The 21,970-nt window shown below is 46.2% G+C and overlaps 1 protein-coding gene across 1 annotated transcript in view; it reads right to left on the bottom strand.

The window, feature by feature from the left end:
* Positions 1-7,619: 7,619 nt before the first annotated feature.
* Positions 7,620-21,970, bottom strand: part of NR5A1 (nuclear receptor subfamily 5 group A member 1) — a 37,970-nt gene continuing 23,619 nt past the window's right edge. Inside the window, exon 6 of the mRNA XM_043986441.1 lies at positions 7,620-7,867. Coding sequence (XP_043842376.1) covers positions 7,620-7,867 — 248 coding nt within the window. The remainder of the gene's footprint in view (positions 7,868-21,970) is intronic.

The following is a 21,970-nucleotide window of genomic DNA, read 5'->3' as shown; positions in this document are numbered from 1 at the left end:
GTTCTCCGCATCCAGAGGAGGAACTATGGAGTCTGAATGTAGATCTAGGCATAATATTTTCACTTTTTTTGTTTTTTTCTTTCTCATGGTTTTTCCCTTTTGCTCTGATTTTTCTTTCACAACATGAATAATGTGGAAATATAGTTAACATGATTGTATTGTATAACATATCAGATTGCTTGCTGAGTTGGTGAGTGGGGGAGGAAAGAAAAAGAGGGAAAAAATTGGAACTCAAAATCTTACAAAAATGAATGTTGAAGGGGGCAGCTAAGTGGCACAGTGGATAAAGCACTGGCCCTGGATTCAGGAGGACTTGAGTTCAAATTTGACCTCAGACACTTGATACTTACTAGCTGTGTGACCCTGGGCAAGTCACTTAACCCTCATTGCCCCACCAAAAAAAGATGAATGTTGAGAACTATTTTTAAATGTAATTGGGAAAAAATAAAATATTTTAAAATAATAAACATTTGTATTGAAAGTTTTGAGTTCTAAATTCTATCCCCCACCTCCCTGAGGTGGTAAGCAACCAGATATAGGTTATACATATGCAATTATGTAAAACAAAATAAAATATTATTAAGTGGAGGGGAAGAGGGAAAAAAGAAAGTCTCTTTTGACAATTATGGAGGATAGATTGGAGAGAGAAGAGCCTGGAGGTGATGAGTCTGGAGGCTGTTCCCAAAATGTAGGTGAGAGGTGATGAGTTCCTGAACTAGTGTGGAGGCTGAGGACAGAGGGACACAGATGGAAGAGACATTGTGGAGAGAGAAAAAACATTTGGCAAGTGATTGGATATATGGAGTGAATGAGAGGGAGGAGGCAAAGATAGCACTGTGTTTGCAGTCCTGGGGACTGGAAGAATAAGGGTTCCCTCCACAGTAATAGAGAGCTCTGAAAAGGGCTGGGCTTGGGGGATGAGATGTACCAAGATTTACAAGGCAAAGCATAACCTGCTCGTGTCAGCTTACCCCATGCAACTTATCCTGACCCACCAGGATGGGTGGAGGTTTGGGGGGAGGTAGGGGCAGGACTCTTGAGCTCTGCCTGCCAAAGTGAAGGTCCAGAGGTCCGACTATGGATAGCCTCCTGGGCTAGAGGGAAATTGTGTCAATGCAGTCACTTCAGGTGACATGGGCCAAGACTAGATGATAACAATCTCAGGGGCAACATCAGCCATAGGTGGTACAGCAAGGGGATGTTAAGTGATAATGGAGGCAGGGGTTAGTTTAGTTGTGCTTGTCAAAAGTTCTGAATCTCTGAATCATCCTCTGATGGATTGATGCCCACCCATTCCTTGTGCTCATGTCACAGCCTCCTGGGGAGGCATAGCCCCTACTTTGGAGACCACTGTCCTAGACTCCTGGGTCTGAATGGCCTTGACCCCACTTTTCACTTGGGAGTGGGGATCACCAGCCCTGATACTGCCCTCTTGGGCAGCTGGGTGGCGCAGCGGATAGAGCACCAGCCCTGAAGTCAGGAGGACATAAGTCCAAATCCAGCCTCAGACACTTGATACGTACTTGCTGTGTGATCCTGGGCAAGTCATTTGACCCCAATTGCCTCACACACAAAAAAGAAAGAAAAAAGAAAAGAAAAGAAAGATACTGCCTTCTCTCAAAGTCTCTGCCCTGGACATTACCCCAGGTGGTGAGTGGGGACCCTGGAGGTATGTCAAACTTTCATTCTTTTTCCTCTTCCACTGCCATTGTCCCCAGTGCTTCCTCATGGCATGGAGGTGACTCTGGAGTCTAAAAAGCTATGCCAGTGGGCAGCTAGGTGGCATAGTGGATAGACCACCGGCCCTGGATTCAGGAGTACCTGAGTTCAAATCCAACCTCAGACACTTGACACTTACTAGCTGTGTGACCCTGGCCAGTCACTTAACCCCCATTGCCCTGCCCAAAAAAAAGAAATGAAGGGGAAAAAAGGCTATGCCAGGGTAGCATTGAGTGGAGCTGGAAAGACTTGGAGGCTGAGCACCTATCAGGGGCAGACCAGTCTCTGTGAGGGGAGAGATGGTTAGACATGAATTTTTGGTCACTGCAATTCTTCCTCTCTCATTTCCGTAGGGGGCGTCACTATACTTCCAGTCATCCAAGTTCTAACCCTAGGAATCATCCTTGACTCTTCACTCTCTCTTACCACCACCACCACCCCAAGTCCAATAACTTGTCAGGTATCACTGATTCCAATCTTTAACATCCATAGATTCCATCCCCTTTTCTCTACACATACCACAACCACCCTTATCCAGGCCCTCAGGACCTCTAATTGATACTACTGCAATAGCCTCCTATTGGTCTCCCTCCAGTCTAGCCTTCACACCGCTGCTAAATCAACATTCCCAAGGTAGAGAACTGAACATGTCACTTTTCCACCTCAAGAAATGTCAATGGGGGCAGCTAGGTGGCGCAGTGGATAGAGCACCGGCCCTGGAGTCAGGAGAACCTAAGTTCAAATCCGACCTCAGACACTTAACACTTACTAGCTGTGTGACCCTGGGCAAGTCACTTAACCCTGATTGCCTCACTAAAAAAGAAAAAAAAAAGAAATGTCAATGGCTCCCCATTACCCTTAGGATAAATTCCAAACTCCTCTGGTTCTTGAAGTATTTCATAATCAGTTCCTGCCTATCTTTCCACTTACTTTACAATCAAGCTAAGTTGACTTGCTTGCTCTTCTCCATATGTAACTTTCCATTTCCCACCTCTGCATTTACATGAGCTGTCGTCCCCCTTACCTGGAATTCTCTCTCTTCTACTCTCTCAACTCTTGGAACTCCCAGTTCTCTTCAAAGGAAAGCTCACTTTGACACCTCCTTCCAGCTCTTCATGATTCCTCCAGTTGCTAGCGCCCCCCACTAACTATTTTTTTGTGTATATCCTGTATGTATTTTCTTTTCTTCTTTTTTTTTTTGAGGCAATCAGGGTTAAGTGACTTGCCCAGGGTCACACAGCTAGTAAGTGTTAAGTGTATGAGGTCGGATTTGAACTCAGGTCCTCCTGACTCCAGGGCCAGTGCCACCTAGCTGCCTCTACTGTATGTATTTTCTAGCAGGGTATAAGCTTCTCAAGGGCACAGACTGCCTCACTTCTCTATTTGTATCCCCAGCTTCCAGTACATAGTAGGAATTGGCTGATTGATTGATGAATACTGTTTGGTAAGGCAAGGAAGGGCAGTGATCTGCTTCAGTGAAAGGGAAGGGCCCACACTAATGGGATCTTACATCATGGAGTACTTTGCCTCAGATAGTAGTAGAGTCAAGGACAGGGCAGAAGCTGTCCTCCCTAAGCACTATCCCTTCCTTCTTCACCAAAGAGGTGGGAGTCATGGGACTAACAACAGCTTGAAAGAGGCACTTGGTTTGGGTTCCCCATATTTAGGGGTCCCCAGTGTTCCATTTGCAATGTGTGTATATTGGGGGCAGGAGGGTTGGTCAGGGGATGGTTCTCCTGCTAAGCTCCCCTCTCCAGTTTCTTCCCAGCATCCTTGTAATATCTCCATCTCCATGGTGATGGATGACACACAACCCTAGTGGGTTAAATTCATCTTGAGTTTGAAGTCATGTAAAAGTCTGACGGAGCAAGCGAAGAGTCCCATTCCATCCAGCACAGGGCATCAGGAAGGCTGGATGTAGGCAAGGAAGGAATCCTGCCCATGGGGTGGGAATGATGGGGAGTTAAGTCACAGGTTCCCAGGTATTCTCACTAACCACCTGCTCTCCTAATTCTGTGATTCCAATTGGTGAATGCCTGCATCCAGGCCCTTCTATTCTCTCTCCCTTCTAATCTCATCAAACACCTGTCCCCACCTTGACTGAGTTCAGCTGAATCGTGTGATCACATACATCGCTCACTTCGATCCTATTCTTATCCCCCTCCCCACCATGGCAATGCCAATCTGCCTTCTTTGTCTTGCCAGCAGCTGAGTTACCTTGGGACACAGGAACCTCACTTTGGGAAGTAGGGGACAGGTCAAGACTCCCACCCCACAGAATCATAAAATGTTAGAGCTGGAAGGGAGCTTGGAACATAGAATGTCAGAGGGGAAAGGGAGCTTAGAACAGAGAATGTTAAAACAGACCCTCAGATTTGTCAATTCAAAATACAGAAAGTTACTCCTAGAAAAAAACCCAAGACATAGAATGTTAGATGAGAGAATGTCAGAGCTGGAAAGAAGCTTAGAAATCACAGAACCCAGACCCCCTCACTTCACAGGTGAGGAAGCTGAACCTCAGAGTAGGGGCAGTCACTTAGCATCCAAGAAGGATTAAAATCCAGGTTATCTGATTCTCGGTACTGTCTGGACTGTTCATGTTCAGTCATTTAAGTCATATCTGATTCTTCATGACCCCATCTGGGGTCTTCTTGGAAGAGATACTGGAGTGGTTTGCCATTTACTTCTACAGCTCATTTTACAGAGGAGGAAATCGAGCTAAACAGGATTAAGGGACTTGCCCAGGGTCACACAGCTAGTGTCTGAGACCACATTTGATCTCAGGAAGAGTCTTGCTGACTTCAACCTGGCACTCTATCTACTGAGCCACCTAGTTCCCACTGTGTGTACTACCACAGTGTTTTGAGAGTGTGCTTCCTTAGTGTCCCTATCTGCTTTTTTGAAAATCACTGATCCTGCTCTCCCTCATTTCTTTTGGTTCACTCACTCTTATCCCTAACACACACACACACACCCTTGGTAGAGACCTGGGTATATGCTATTCAGATCTAGGTACCTTACATGTCTGTCTCTGCTGAGTTTTTAGCCTCAGCTTTATCCACCACCCTTCACCTTCCCGCAGAGCTCCAACCAAGATGAATCGAGGTAGGTACTCCAAGCTTCAAAAGGCAAAAGTAAAAACACTTCGAAACCAATTGCAAAATTTATTGGAGGAGGGCAGAAGGGTAGAGACCTTCCCATTGGGGAGGGGGAGACACTTAAGGGCACTTCTTGTTTTCCAGAAAGAGGACACAGTGTGTATCTCCCATCTGCTGGTCACCAGCTCTTCAATGGGCCGCCCAGTTCCAAGTGGGGATTGAATCACAGACAGAGACTGACAGACGGGAAGGAAAAAAACACCCATGCTCTTGAGCCAAGGTTCAGCAGGTCTGGGCAAATGGCAACAAGGAAGGCTCTAGGGGAAAAGGCCCCTGGTTCGTCTATTCATGCACTGTCTTGTTCTGAGGTCTCTTGCCCCCATCCCACCTAGATTGCCAGCCCAGCCCTGATGGGTTAGGCAGATGGGGAAAGCAGGAGGTGCGTGCCAGGGAACTGGAGCTGAGGACAGGAGTACAGAGACTCTGGGCCACTGACAACACAATGTAGAAGAGGCGAGGGAGGCTTTGGGATGGGTCTGTGTTTGGGACAGAAAAAACGCCAGCAGGGAAAGGGAGAATGGACCAGTACCAGGCAAATGAGCAACCCACTTTTGATGTCAAAGCATTATGATCGGCAGGCGCTAGAGTCCCCATTCCCCAGCTCTTCACCTCAAAATAGCTTTTGCCTCCACCAGCCCAGCAAAGGTGAACAGGTGCAGGCTACAGACAGAGCTCCTTGGCAATCTGTTTTCTTCCTGGGCATCGACAAGATAGAGAAAAAAGGGGCTGCCCTCTGGCTCTCCTCAATGGACCAGTGTATCTCCACAGCGGCAGAGGCCTCAGAAGCTCAGGATTTCTTTCACTTCACCCCCACATACATACACACACAGCCATCCTGAGAATCCTCCTAGGGTCTAAACCACCCTTAAAGGTCTAGAATTCCCTTAGGGACTAAGGGTGGGCAAGAGACCCTTAATCATTCTGAATCATTCGATCTCTGAGTTAGAAACTACCCCCGAGGTCATCTGGTCAAAGGACAACCTCCATCATTCCTGAACATGAATCCTCCCCACAATGTTCCCCAACAAGCTGATCATTCAGACTTGGTGAAGCCCTCCAGGAGCGGGAAATCCATTTGACATTTGGGCAGGTCTAGCAGTAAAGATGGTATTTCTTAGATCCTAAATCTGCCATTCTGCAATTTCTAATCATTGCTCCTAGATCTAGATGCTCTAGATCATTGCTTCTCCTCTGAGGGCCAGGAGAAATGAGTCTACTCTGAGTAGGGGAACCCCAAATTCCTGTAATTAAAAGAACTTCATGGACAATGGCCCAATTCCATAATGAGGCTAGGGAAGAATGAAGGTATTGGTGATGGGAAGGTAACAGCATTGGGGGAATTGGCAATGGGTACCAACCCTAAACCCTTTCTCCTTCCTCTCTTCAAATCCTAGGATTGTCCCCAAATCTCTCCCACAGAGAGCTCCAAATCTCTCTCTCTCTCTCTCAAAGAGTAATGAAGATGGTTGGAGAGAACAGACCTTTTCTGTAGCCTTGCAAATAATACCAGCCTGAATTTGCCAGCTGAGAGGATGGAATATGGATTGTATCCAATTTTTTCTCTAGGAAGCCAGTCTCCAGGTTCCCTCTGTCCCCCATGAGTCCCTGCCCAGTGCAACCCACTCTTTTATTGCTAAAATAACAAAGTCTATGAAATAGGGGCTGATCCCCACCCTACCTCTACTCATTCTATGTTCTTTTAAGGGTCAGTGAAGAAATCGGACAAATGCACAATATACTGGAGCTGTGGGCTTCCTTCTTGTCCTTTTCCTGGGGAGATTCTCTGCCTCCTCTTTTCCTCTCTCCCATCTTCTCCCTGCGTCTGGGGGTATGTATCATAGAATCCATGTCTGTCCCTTGAGGAGGGTGAGACTAAGAAGAAAGGGCCTCCTGTAAAATTACACCCCATCCTCTCCGACCCTGTTCTGTACTTCAGCCTCTCAACACAAAGATCAGGCTGGAGTAGAGAGAATACACTGACTCTCTCCTGAGAGCTCAAGGCTAGTGGCTGGCAGCCAGTCAACTTAGCCAGCCAGTCATCAGCTATATAAAAGAAGAAAACGGTGGAGCTAGAAAGGACCTTATTGATCATCTCACCCAACATCTCCTCTTCATTTTACAGAGGTGGAAACTGGGGCACAGAGAAGGCCACACAGTGAGTTAGCATTAGGGCCAGGACTAGAATTCAGGTCTCCTGACTCCCAGGTCAGAGCTCTTTCTGTCACACCAGACCTCTCCTGGCTATTAGCATAGAATCCTAGAATTTAGAGCTGGAAGGGGTCTTAGAGATCATCTAGTCCAACCAATTCATTTTACAGAAAAGGAAACTGAGGCCTAGGGAGGGGAAATGACTTGCCCAAAGTCACACAGGTAGCAAGTAGCAAAGCCAAGATTTGATCTCCCAGGACATCAGCCAGGTCAGGAAAAAACTCTGGCTTAACAGGAGCCTGGGAGTCGCAGGCACACACGGGCACATGGGCTCTCACACACATACATACACATACATACACACACCAGGGGTCAGGTCCATCCCCCTTCCTCCCCACTTTCCCAAATGCTGGCCAGGGAGCATGTCCCTGGGAGGGCAGGGGTGGAGGAGTTCAGAGAAGTGAGACCCACCAGGCTTGTGATAATAAAATAAATCATCTCCAGATATGGCCAAGGCCACCCCTCCCCTGCCCCACAGCCTAGCTCCTGGCTCCTCCGAGAGTCCCTGGGGCTGGGCGGAGCCAGGCCAGAGGCTCAAGTCCGCTTGGCGTGCAGCATCTCGATGAGCAGGTTGTTGCAGGGGACCTCCCCACCCAGGTGCTTCTGGTAGAGGTACTCCTCCGCCTGCATGCTGAGGGAGCGCACCTCCGCCAGGCGCAGGAGCAGCTGCCGGAACTTGTCGCCACAGTGCGGGTAATGGCACATGGTGTACTCCAGCAAGGCCGCGTTGGCCTTCTCCTGCGCATCCTTGGCCAGGCTGGGATTCTCCAGGAACTTCACATCTGCAGCGAGATGAGCACATCATCAGCATTGCCGCAGTCCCTGTGTCTCAGCTCACCTGTGGCCTAGCCCTTACTGCCTGGACACCTTTACCCCCATCCCACTGACTGTCAGCTTATCACAGGCCCTGTCCTTCTCCTCTCTATCCCCATCATTAGCCAGCACAGGACAATGGAAAGAACAAGAAATTGGGAGCCAGGGGACCTGGATTCAAATTTTTGCTCTGCCACTTACTATCTGACCTTGGATAAATCACTTGTCTTCCCTTTTCTGTACCTTAGTTTTCTCCTGTAGAAATGTGATATCATAGAGGACCATCGCCGAAGTCAGGGAAAGCTGGCTTGGAGGTTAATCACACACACACACACACACACACACACACACACACACACACACACACACAGAGGCTGTGTCATCCTGGGCAAGCTATATAACCTCTAGTGCCCCAGGCAATTCTCTTAGATTCTGAGCTGCAGAAGGTGATGACCTGCTGATAGAAGGAATTCCCTACATCAGTGAAATCACAGGTCTTGTCCCTATCCCTATAAAATTACTACAATGGATTGTGTGATGTCTAAATTCCTTCTATGTCTAACGGAAAGATGTGGACAAAATGTTTTGCAAGATCGGAGGAGGAAAAGATCATTCTAATTTTGGTTAACACTTATATAGCACTTGCTTTGTGCCAAGCCCTTTACAATTATTAACTCATTTGATCCCCATAACAACCAGGGGAGATAGGCGCTATTATTACCCTCATTTTACAGATGAGGAAATTGAGGCAAACAGAGGTTCAGCGACTTGCCCAGAGTCACACAGATAGTAAGTGTCTGTGACTGGATTTGAACTCGTCTTCCCCATTCCAGACCAGGCACTTTGTCTACCTCACCACCTAGTTGCCTTAGTGAAAGATGACTTCTAACTGGTCAGATAAGGGAGAGTTTCATGGAGAAGGTAATGGTTAAGCCAGATCTTTGAGCATGAGTAGGATTTCAATAGGTATAGATGGAGAAGGATGGAATGCCAGGTTGGGGGGAGGGTAGAGTGAATAAAGACACCAATGCAGGAGAACAGGGGGGTATCTATGGCAGACAATGTAGCCTCATCTGGTGAAGTATAAAATACATGGAATGGAACTGCATTTGCTAAAGTTGGAAAGATCATGGCATACCTTGAATGCCAAACTAAGAGGCACAGGCTTTGTTCCATAGGCAATAGAAAGCTATGGCTCAGCATGCTCAAATCTGTGCATCAGGAACATAGATAGGGCATCTTTTGAAGCATGGAACTGGAGGGGATAGCAGCAGTATCACTGGTCACCATCGTTACCCTTAGACATTAGCAGTTCCCCTCATCCCTTTATCCTCACTCCTAGTGCCTATATCCCCATCACCACCATCTCCAGCGTCTCTGTAAAGTCACTGTAATCTCCATTCCCATCATCCCATCTCCAAGGTCACCACCCCCACCCCTGTTACTATCATTACAAAGTTTTGCTGAAACACCTGATTGCTCTAAGGATCATATAGACAAGATACTTCATCCCCCAAGGTCTGGGATGACTTCCCAATTGGAGAGATATACATTCCTGGGCAAACTCCCATGGAGAGGACGCCCAGGCCCACGTGGTGTAAATGTGGAATAGGAGAAAGGGAATGGGATGGAGTCCAGAGGCCTGGGTTTGGGTCCAGACCCTGCCAGCTTGGCCTCTAGGTTACTTGGCTTCCTCTTCTGTAAAATCGGAATGAGGGGGCAGCTAGTTGGTGCAGTGGATAGAGCACCAGCCCTGGATTCAGGAGGACCTGAGTTCAAATCCGGCCTCAGACCCTTGACACTTACTAGCTGTGTGACCCTGGGCAAGTCACTTAACCCCCACTGCCCCACAAAAAAAAAAAATCGGAATGACACAGGACTTGCCCTCCATCCCTCACAAGATTGGGGGATCCCTGCTAGGCAATCATTAAGCTTTCTCTTAAGGAGCCCGGTGATGGAGATCATTCACCATGGCCTGAGGCAGCCCATTTCACTTTTGGAAAGCTCCCATCCTTAGAAAGTTTTTCTTTACAATAAGTTCTGCCTCCCAGTGACATAACCTCAGTGCTCTTTTTTCTATCCTCAAGTCTGTAAGCAACCCTTTAATTTGTTTCCTCCCCTTGGTAGTAAGCCCTTTAATTTCTTGAAGACACTGATTCCAGTCTTTTCATTCTATGAGCAAAAAATTCCAGCTCCACCTGTTGACAACTTTTCTTCCTGAAAGGCCCAGAAAAGGTGTTATCTACTCCAGGAGCCCCTCTCTGATTTCCCTTGTCCCCCAGCTGAAAGGATCTCTCTCTCTCTCTCTCTCTCTCTCTCTCTCTCTCTCTCTCTCTCTCTCTCTCTCTCTCTCTCCCCCCCCCTTGGCCCCCCCGCCTCTGATTATGCTAGAGCATTTTGTCTGAATTGCTCCTTTGCTCTCATTCCATCTTGGAGACAGCCCAGGACCCTGAATCCAAAAGACCTGGGGAAAGCTTAGCTTATCAGCCCTCTTTCCAGCCTGACTCCCACAGACATAATTGAGGGGAACAATCCCCATGGAAGAAAGTCACACCATCCGCTGCCCTAACTGCTAACCTGACAGCTGCCTTTGCGGAGCCAGGCAACCCCTGCCTTCTTGGCTACTGAAGACCAGAAAAAGAAAGTCTTTACCACCAAAGACCTTGGCACCATCAGATGGCTCAAAATCATAAGCAGATATGATTTTATCAGGGGAAATGACACGTAAGAGGATGCATTACCATCTGCTTTGCTGCTGCACCCTAAGAACTATGGGACCTCTCCTGACTGGAAGCTGAAACCTCCTCAATGTGTCATGTCCTCCTCCCACAAGCTCCTAGAAAGCAGGTCTCACTGTTTTATTTATATCCCTGGTGCTTTGCTCATAGTAAGAGATGATTAAATGTCCTTTCATTCATTCATCACATTTTACCCAGTAACATGCACATGTTGCATCCCTCTTAATAAATTGTAAGTTCCCTGAAAAACATATTATTTCTTATCTTTTTGTTCCAAGAACCAAATATAGGGCCCTTGCACATAGTAAACACTTTAAAAATGTCTTCTGAAGGAAATGAATTGAACTGAAGGACAGGTAGGAAGGAAAGAAGGAAGAAAGGAAATAAGCATTTACATCATGTCTACTATGTGCCAGGCACTGGGCTAAACTCTTTTTACAAATATTATCTCATTTGATACTCCCAACAACCCTGAAAGGTACCCAATTTATAGTTGAGGAAACTGAGGCAAACAGAAGTTAAGTGACTTGTGCAGGGTCACACAGCTAGTAAGTGTCTGAGGCTGGATTTCAATCCTTGCTCTCTACCCACTGCACTACCAACAGGTAGCATGGTGACCTGGAAAGAGAGAGGGCATCTAGGTGACACAGTGGATAAAGCACCAGCACTGGATTTGGAAGGACCTGAGTTCAAATCCAGCCTCAGACAATTGACACTTACTAGCTGTGTGACCCTGGGCAAGTCACTTAACCCTCATTGCCCTGCCCCGCCCCCCACAAAAAAAGAGCAATGAGTGCATGGTCAGAGGAACCGGCATTGAAACTCAAGCCACACATTTACTACACACGTGAGTTTTAGCAGGTTATTTGCCTACTCTGGGCTTTAGTTCCCTCACCTGAAAAAAAAAAACTGAAAGAAATTGAATTAGATGACCTATGGCTAGCATTCTATACTCTAAGGTTCCTTCCATCTCTAACATTCTATGTTCTAAAGATCTTTCCAACTCTAGATCCAGTGAATTTTCACCTCTGTCTCCTGGTGAACCTGGGGGTGGGGGAAAGGGAAAGGGAGAGCGAGCGTGAGAGCCTCTTAGGTGGAATGGCCCGGTCTCTGCCCCTCATGAAAAGCCCTAAGCTAATCCTCCTAACACTCCAGCGAGCTGAGGAGGCCCAAAGAGCTCAATGATCATGGAAACCCTGATCCCCCTGCCCGCCCACAGCGCCTGCCTAAGGCCCTTGTTGTCCGCAACAGCTTTTAGGGAAACTTGAGCCTGAGCAACCAGAGGCTAAGGTGCCCCCAGATGCTGATCCCCATCTCAGCCCTGTACACACACACACACACACACACACACACACACACACACACCTCTCTTCTCTAGCAACTATAAAATTAAATTAATATCTTCATCTAAGAATTAGTAATAAAAAATGTTAAATAAAAATAGGACTTGGGCACCTAACCTCTTGAGTCTTCAGTCTACTTATCTTTAAAATGATGGGACATGGGGCAGCTAGATGGCGCAGTGGATAGAGCACTGGCCCTGGATTCAGGAGTACCTGAGTTCAAATCCGGCCTCAGACACTTAACACTTACTAGCTGTGTGACCCTGGGCAAGTCACTTAACCCCAATTGCCTCACTAAAAAAAAAAAAAAAATGATGGGACATGAGACATGGGATCTGGGTTCAAATTCCTGTTCTGACACTAACAGTATAACCTAGGTAAGCTTATAAGGGCAGCTAAGCGGTAGTGGATAGAATTCCGTGCTTGAAGTCAGAAAGATTCATCTTCCAGAGCTCAAGTCTGACCTCAGACACTTACTAGCTGTGTGACCCTGGGCAAGTCACTTCCCCCCGTTTGCCTCAGTTTCCTCATCTGTAAAATGAGCTCCAGAATGAAATAGCAAACTACTCCACTATCTGTGTGTGTGTGTGTGTGTGTGTGTGAGGCAAACGGGGGGGGAAGTGACTTGCCCAAGTGTCAAGTGTCTGAGGTCGGATTTGAACTCAGGTCTTCCTGACTCCAGGGCCGGTGCTCTATCCACTGCGCCACCTAGCTGCCCCTACTCCACTATCTTTGACAAAAAAACAAACACCAAATGGGGTGATGAAGAGTCAGACACAATTAAAAATAACTAAACAACAACAAAATAAGTATAAGAAATGGGGTTTGTGGACTTCACAGAACTCTCGATAAATGGGAGTAATTGTTATTAATATATATAATTCAATGTTTCGTGGAGGGTGTGATATAGTGGAAAGAACACCAGAACAAGCCTGAAGGACCTAAGCTTTTCTACTTCCTGTGTGACCTTGGGCAACTCAATTCCCATCTGTGCCAAAGTGTCCCAGTTGGTAAAATGAGGTTAGGGAGGTGTCAATGAACTTGGAGCTCTGAACTGGAGTCACAGGACCTGAGTTTATATCCTGGGTCTGCTACTTACTAGCTGCATGACCTTGAGACAGTCACTTACTATCACTGAGCCTCAGTTTCCTCATTGTAAGATGATGGAGTTGAACTCCCAATGACCTCTGAGATTCCTTCCAGCTTTAGGTTGATGACTGTGAATATCATCCATATGTGGGCTCCCTCCTACAGGGCCTTAGTAGAGAAACTTAAGGAGTAGCACTAGCTTAAATAAACCCTCCACCATCGAGCTCTCTGCCCTTGCCAAGGCAGGTCCTCGGACAACAGGTACCCAGCCCATTGGCAGTGTAAGCTTGAAGCCTTCTCTGCCTGCTGGAACCCACCCGCACTCTTGCTCTGCTGGCAAAGAACCCTTTGAGAACCCAGTCACCTCTGGGCCATCATGAGGCAATGAGTGCAGATATCAGTGAGGAATGTGTATGTATAATTTAGTAAGTTAGTAGTACTTTTAGATTTCCTAAGAGCTTCACACACACACACACACACACACACACACACACACACGTCTATGAGGTAGTAGGACAAAGACATCTCCCTCTTTAGCAACCCAGGTTCAAGGATATGAAAGGATTTGACAGTGGTCACATACCTGGTAAATGGATGAGTCGGGACTTGAACCCAGAACTTTTAGCTGTAATTCCATTGATTTTTCTCATAGAGACAACCCTCCTCCCCTATCCCAGACACAAGACCTATTGCTTACAGTTCTCTCTAGGTCCATCCCAATATTCTCCATATTAGGCAGATTTAGTGAGGCTCAATTTACCTTCTCCACCAAAATAAAACTACCAGGCAGCTCAATGAGAATTTCAAGTGTTTCTCCGGTATTTCCAGAAGCCAAATGTCACCCTCCTCCCCAGATAACTTGGCACTAAGCACCTGACTTAGGGTCAGAACACTTGGTCTGAGTTTCAGCTCACTTGCTACTTAAAAGGGCAAATCATTCTATGTCTCTGAACCACAATTCCCTGTGCAGTAAGATAGTAAAATGGGGATTTTACTCAGTTTGGTTAGCTGAATAGATAACTGACCTCAGAGTCAGAGACTGTGGTATGTGTTGGAGTCCACATACTTGTTGTGTGGCCTTGGGCAAGTCACTTAACCCCTGAATGTCCCCAGTTAACTCTATAAGACTATTATTAATGGAGCAGTTACATATCTGCACTAGTAAAAGGCATTTCCTCACTCCATTAGTGTAGAGAACCCCTATATAAATGAAATCACTAGTCTAAACCAAAAAGGGGGGGGGATTATATTTAGAATCATAGCTCAGGCAGCTAAGTGGAGACAGCACCTGACCTAGAGTCAGGAAGACCTAAGTTCAAATCCAGCCTTGGACACTAAGTAGCCATGTGACCCTGAGCAAGTCACTTAACCTCAGTCTGCCTCACTTTCCCCATCTGTAAAATGGGAAAAATAATAGCACCTACCTCCCAGGGTTGTTGTGAGGAATAAATAAGATAATATTGGTAAAACCCTTAGCACAGTGCCTGGCAACAGGTAGATGCTATATAAATAGCTGCTGTTGTTACTGTTACCATCATTATCTTATTATTGTTGTTGTTGTTGCTGTTATTTATCATAGCTCTAGAGCTGGAAGGTGTCTCTGCAGTCATCTAGTCCAGCCTCCTCATTTTACAGAAGCAGTTACATGACTCGCCTTAACTCACACAAGTAGTAAGAGGCTGAGTCAGGATTTGAACTGAGATCCTCTAATTCCAAATTCAATTCTCTTTCTTCTTTAACTTGTTGCTTCAAAGAGTTTCCTCCAGAGCTCAGCTCAAACCCCACTTCCTACAGGAAGACTTTTCCCGATCCCCCCAGGATCTCTTCCTCATAGCCCAGAATGTTTTTGTTTTGTTTGTTTTTATACACACACACACACACACACACACACGTGTGTGTGTGTGTGTGTGTGTGTGTGTGTGTGTGTATTCTCTTCCATGATGGCGTGTAAGCTCCTGGTGCGTAATAACTGTTTAACCTGCCTCTTCCCAACCCTCCATTCATCTCCCAGGGCTTTGTTGCCCCTAGTTGCTCCTCACTTTCTTCTGGGAACAGTAAATCTCTTCTAGGTCAGACTGATGTTGCTATGAGCCCTGGTGGGGGGATGCCTCTCTGGGGAGGCACCCCAACTCTAACATATCTGCCCCCTCTGGGCCCTTCTAAGAGCTAAGAGCCTTCTCTGGCTGTGTGACCTTGGAAGAAAGGAGGAAAACAAGCATTTATTAAGCAACTACTATGTGCCAGGCGTGTAACTAAGTGCTTTATAAATATTACCCCATTTGATCCTCACGGCAACCTTGGGAGGCCCAGTACCTGACACTTGGGAGGTGCTTAAATGATTCTAGATTCATTGGTTGATTTGGTTGGCAGGCTCTACTCTACAAAGCCGGAAAGATCCCCATTGGGAATCAGTGACAGGCTGTATGTCCCTGGTGGGATGACCGGACTAGCTGAGAATGAAGAAGTCATCACAACTTTGGCCACCAGCATAATAATTGTCACAACCACAGACACTCTCAGAACCACTGGCCACATAACAGAGGAATCACAACCTGATCAAATCATCAATCTTTTAGTATTGGAGGAATGTGTAATTGTATGGTATACAAATTATTAGAACAATTTGATATAAATATCATATAACTATATGAAAAATAATATCCTTGCCTCTGCCACTTACAACCTGTATAGCTGTGGGCAAGTTCCTTCCCCTCCCTGGGCCTCAGTTTTCTCATCTGTAAAATGAGAAGGTAGAGTTAAATGACCTCTAGAGTCCCTTCTCAGTCTAAATTGAAAGGCACCCCTTTCTACAACACTTGGAAGTTTTCCGAAGTTTCATTTTGTTTTTTGTTTTTTGTTTTTTTGCAGGGCAATGAGGGTTAAGTGACTTGCCCAGGGTCACACAGCTAGTAAGTGTCAAGTGTCTGAGGCTGGATTTGAACTCAGGTCCTCCTGAATCCAGGGCCGGTGCTTTATCCACTGCGCCACCTAGCTGCCCCCAACACTTGGAAGTTTTCAAAAGACTTTGATCACAACTCTGTAAGGTGGGGTGGATCCCTCTTTGACAAAAGGAGAAATATGGTCTGGATGAGCTAGCCAGGATCAAACCCCTCACTCCTAAGCTGAAGCCCAGGGGATTTTCTGCTCCATTGTGGCTCCTGAGTCTGCTTTCACATTTTATGTAGGAAATAGAAAAGGTCCAGGGAGGAAATTTGCCCAAGGTCACACAGTGAGTTAGCAGCAGAGGTCAGATTCAAATCCAGGCCTTTGTAACTTCAGCCTTATTTTCTCCATGTCCTGAGTGCCTGCCTGAGGTCCAGAGAATGGGAGAGACTGGCCAAAGGTACCGAGGTATTGCAGAGGAGAGAGGGCACAGGACCTGAAGTCAAGAAGACAAGTTCAAACCTGGCCTCAGACACTTACTAGCCATGTGACCCTGCACAAATTACTTGAGCTCTGTCTGCCTCCGGTTTCTCAACTGTAAAATGGTGATAATAGCACCTACCTCCAGGGGTCACTGTGAGGATAAAGTGAAGTGATATTTATAAAGCACTTAGCCACATGCTTGGCACATAGTAGTTGCTTAATAAATGTTTGTTTTGGGGGCAGCTAGGTGGCGCAGTGGATAGAACACCGGCCCTGGATTCAAATCTGACCTCAGACACTTGACATTTACTAGCTGTGTGACTCTGGGCAAGTCACTTAACCCTCATTGCTCCACAAAAACAAACAAACAAAATACATATTTAGTGGAGCAGCTAGGTGTCGAAGTAGATAAAGCACTGACCCTGGATTCAGGAGGATCTGAGTTCAAATCTGACCTCAGACACTTGACATGTACTAGCTGTGTGACCCTGGGCAAGTCACTTAACCCTCATTGCCCCACCAAAAAAACCCAAAGTTTGTTTTCTTCCTTTCTTCCAAGGTCACACAGCCGGAAAAGGCTCTTGGACCTCCGAGGGTCCCAGGGGTGACTGATCTAGTAGAGTTTGGGTACCTCGCCAGAGGGACTTCCCCCTGCAGGGCTCATAGTAACATCAGCCTGACCTAGAGGATCTTAAGGAACTTTGTTCAGACTTCAGCTCTTCCTAACCCTAAGAGCTCAGACAAAGTTCCCTGCTCTGGGACCAGATTCCTCAGTCTCAAAATGAGAGGATGCTCAGCTGAGCTCTGAGCTCTCCTCCAGCTCTCCTGTGCAAACATGCTGATTATTCACACACCCCAATGGGGGAAGACCAACTCCTGGGGTCAGGGGAAGGAATCCTTTCTCTCCTTGACAACACAGCCCAAGAATGACTATGGTATCATATATCTAACCTGGAAGAGATCCTCCAAGACCATCTAGTCCAATTCCCCAAGTCCCTCATTTTGTGTTAAAATAAAAAGGAGGGGAGGGGAAACTGAGGTAGAAGGAGGTAAAGTGATTGGCCCAAGCTTACACAGGTAGTAAATATCAGGAGCAGAACTAGAACTCAGGTCCTCTGACTTCAGAATCAATGCTCCTTCTACCGTGCTATGAGAAGGTAGGATTCGTTTACCTTCTCCCTCTCCCCACCAATAGCATACATGGAAGGAATCAAGGAGATATGGGCTGGTGGAGCATTCATCCCTGAGTGTCCATTCCCCCTGGTCATCAGGGTCTGTGAGCAAGTCCTTCCCTATTCTGCCTCCAAGACTATCTGCCCAGTCAGGTGAGGGCACAGATGGACTGCTTAGGACCACCTGCTAAGTGAGGCAGGTAACACCCTGCTGGACAGGGGGCAGGGGAAATGAGATCGGTCAAGCCTTCCCTAAGTGGGGCTCCTTCATCCATGGTCGCAGACTTTGAAAGAGACAAATTAAGCATCAAGTCATAGAATCTTCCACCACGTAATCTTAGAACATGATGTTAGAGCTAGAAAAGACCTGAAAACAGAATATTGAAGCTGGGAGTGATCTTAGAATATAAAATTATAGAATATTACAACTGGATGGAGTATTAGAAAATGTAATATTAAAGCTGGAAGAACACAGAATGATTTCCATATAAATAAAGACAACAATAACAGCAACAAAAGCCAACTAAATTATACAGGAATCAGAAAGGTCATGGAAAACAAACAGGGCAATTTTGTTACTACCATGTTGAAATTATTTTGGCTTTTTAAAAAATCTGTAAATAATAAGTTTATAGTTACATGTACAATAACTCTTTTTGTTTTGTTATAGTCTGCTTTTGTTTTTCTTATTTTTTATTCTTGTTTATATAATATGTATACTTGTTGATGGAAGTCAACATAGTAATAAAAAAAGAACACAGGCTGGGAGAGAAAAACAAACAAAACACAATGTCTGAGTTGGAAGGGATCTCAGACCAAAGAATGTTAGAAAATAAAATGTAGAACACCAGAGATGGGACCTAGAACACAATGTTAGAACAGAGAATATCTCTCAACTAGAATATTTGTGCTACAGAGGATCCCAGAGGCTGTATAACCCAAACCTCACCTGAACCAAGAAGCCCCTCCCCAACATTCTTACCAAGTCTCAGCATTGAACCTCTGACTTGTATGATTTCTACCCAGTGGTCTTAATTCTGCCCTCTCTAGGGGGCAAGAGAACAAAACTGCTCCCTCTTCCACAGTACAGCCCTTGGGATACTTGAAGACATAGAGCACATCCCCCCCCCCACATCTTCTTTACTCTAGGTATTCTAATGCCATGCTGTTGGTTCGCCAATGAGAGCAAGAGGTGGGCACCATTCACCCCTTTTCCTGACAGGGCCATATTAATAATAGTCCCCACTTCCATAATGCCTTCCTCACAATCCTTTGAGGTAGAAAGTGCATTATCCCCATTTTACGGTGGGAGAAACTGAGGCCCAGAGATGTAAATTAACTTAACGGTGGGGGTCATAGATTTAGAGCTGGAAAGGGGTGGGGGTGGGGGGCAGAGTCAAGATAATGGAGGAAAACCAGAAGAACCAGAAGGAATCTTAGAGACCATTGAGTCCAAACCTTACATTTACAATTGAGGAAACTGAGGCATGGAGCCTTGTCTATGGCTATACTTGTTAGTAATAACCTGGGGTGCTGAAACTTCAGCCTGGCCTCCTGGCTGTCAAATACAGCCCTCTACCCACTGGCTCTCTTTGCTAGAAATGTTACATTCAGCCCCGCCCCAAGACCTGGGAGAGGGCAGTCCCTGCTTTTTAGACTCAAAGGGGTCAAATGATCAGAATAACCTCCAATATAATCCCCTCCAATTCATCTCTTCTTCTCTCTCCCTTCACCCCCCCCCAATCATGCCTGGGGGGGGGCGGGGTGGAGAAGCTGAGCATCTGCCACAATCCCCTCCTGTCTTTGGGGACCTCTCTTTATCTGTGTAGGGTGACAGTGGGTGTCAGCAGCAGAGAAAGAAGTTATATTGATAGATGTCAAACCCAGGCCCCCCCTTCGAGTAACCGCTGACAATAGGCAGTTCTGCTGGATGAACTCGCCTGAGGTTCTCAGGGGAAAAGGAAAAAAAAAACACCTTTTTTTTTTTTACTGTTTAATTGAATATTTGAATAATCCTTTCATTCCTCCGAGGAATAAAGAATGTTGTCCAAATAACATTGACTCACTCCATTGGGAGATGGGGAAACAGTTGCAAAGGCTGTCGGGCACAATGGCCCCCCTCACACATCTCCAGCCTCTGGGATGATGTGTGTACCCTCAAGTGGGCCTGCTATTCAAGACGCCTTTTGTTGGCGAGAAGCTGTTGATAAATTGCAAACGCTTAAGGGAATGTGCGCTCTGAAAGCCGCCCGGCCCCCGCCTGCTGCCGCCCAGCTCCCTGAATGTGAGTCATGAAATCGAATGTTAGGTCAATCCATTAAGCTTCTATTAAGCCCTTCGGTAGAACAAAGCTACCCGGGCCGTCTCCATAAATATTGCTATTTTGAGAAGAGGGGTCCTAATTTTAATTAAGCCTCTTTACCTGCTCAGGAGAGAAATCTATTTAGACACCAAATGGCTGTCCCTTGTGCAAGCAAATTCTGATTGTGCCGTTGCGGGGTGTTGAGGAGGGGGAAGTGGGGGAGAGGTGATTACATCCTAAGGTGCTGCTTGCTGTGGGCTCATCCTCCCCAGTTAGGTCAATCCCGACCTGCCTCCAAAACTGCCCACCCTCAGACTGCCCAGTCCAGCTTCCCCAGGGAATGGGGTCCAGGGAGGGGGTGGGGGCTCAGGAGATCCCCCCTAAGTTTGCTAAGTTCTGATCAGTGGGAGAAAGTGGAACAGGGAGAGGGTGGGTTTAGCATTGTGGAATGCTAGAAAAGATTTGGGGCTAGGAATCAGGAGCTCTGTGTTCTAGTCCTGACTTTGTCACCAATAAGGAGAATTTCATGGGAGATAGATATAGACTATATATGTGTGTATACGTATGCATGTGTGTAGATATAGATATGTGTATATGTATGTGTACATGTGTAGATAGATAGATAGATAGATAGATAGATAGATAGATAGATAGATAGATAGATAGATTAGAGAGAGAGAGAGAGAGAGGTAGGTAGGTAGGTAGATAATTTCACCCTTGGGATATCAGGAAAGGGAGAGGAGACAACAAAGATAAAATGTAGACTGCTGACTGGAATAAAAGGATCCAGGTTCAAATCCAGCCTTTGATGATTGCTGCCTTTGTGACCTTGGACTTAACCACCCTGGGTTTTGGTTTTGGTTTTTTCATCTGCAAAATAATTTGATTGGGGGCAGCTAGGAGGCGAAGTGGATGAAGCACCAGCCCTGGATTCAGGAGTTCCTGAGTTCAAATCCGGCCTCAGACACTTGACACTTACTAGCTGTGTGACCTTGGGCAAGTCACTTAACCCCCACTGCCCCGCAAAAATAATAATAATAATAATAATAATAATTTGATTGGAGAGAAATAGTCTCTGAGGTGACTTCCAGCTTTTTTGTTTTGTGGTCCTGATCCCTGGCCCTTCCCTAAACCTCTGGACCTATAGCCTAAGGGTCTTTCCTCTTTTAGCCTATGACCTAGGACCCCTTCAAGCTGTAATTTATATAATCCTATGAAAATTACATGGGTTAATAGTCCAACTACCTCTTGGAGCTGTTCTAAGACCCCTTTCACTTCTGACATCCTAAAGTCTCTTTCTGCTCTGAAATTCTATATTCTAAGGTTCGATCTTGGAGGAGTGTGTTAGGGGCAAAGGACAAAGGTGACCAAACCTTGAAATACTTTCTCAAAGTGGACAAGGGTATAGGAGGATACCTGAGTCCTTAAGGAAATTAAGCAGACTGATCAAATTCTAAAGTACCCTCTGGGCCAGGCCCTGCTGCTGTTTAGTGGGAAATTAAATCCAGTGGTTAAATCCACTTACTAGCTGCCCAAGGACTGCCCAAGTGACCTTCCCATTCTGAAACTCTGCTTCCTCAGCCATAAAATGGGAATCATAATCATTGTCCTAAATACCTTTCGGTAAGGGGAACATTTTTTCTAGCCTCAAAGTGTTATAGAAATGGTGGTGGGGCAGCTAGGTGGCGCAGTGGATAGAGCACCCGCCCTGGATTCAGGAGGACCTGAGTTCAAATCCGGCCTCAGACCCTTGACACTTACTAGCTGTGTGACCCTGGGCAAGTCACTTGACCCCCATTGCCTCACCAAAAAAAAAAAAAAGAAAGAAATGGTGGTAATGCTATCAATAATAAATTACAAAGTGTTAAAGGAATGAGAACTAGTTACAGGAGAAGGGAACAGGGTAATGTGGGAGGATGGATAGAAGAGGCTGGGACCCCCAACAGATGTCATCAGATCAGTCTGGACAGAAATGTTGAGGTGGAAGGGTGGGGAGGGGAGGGAAGCAGGTTATAGTACTATAATCCCAGAGAAAGGGAGAAAAGGATTTTTGAGACAAAGA

This window comes from Dromiciops gliroides, chromosome 2 (genome assembly GCF_019393635.1).
Source record: "Dromiciops gliroides isolate mDroGli1 chromosome 2, mDroGli1.pri, whole genome shotgun sequence".
NCBI lineage: Eukaryota > Metazoa > Chordata > Mammalia > Microbiotheria > Microbiotheriidae > Dromiciops > Dromiciops gliroides.
Note: the sequence above shows the minus strand (reverse complement) of the source record. Positions and strands in the feature narration are given on the sequence as shown.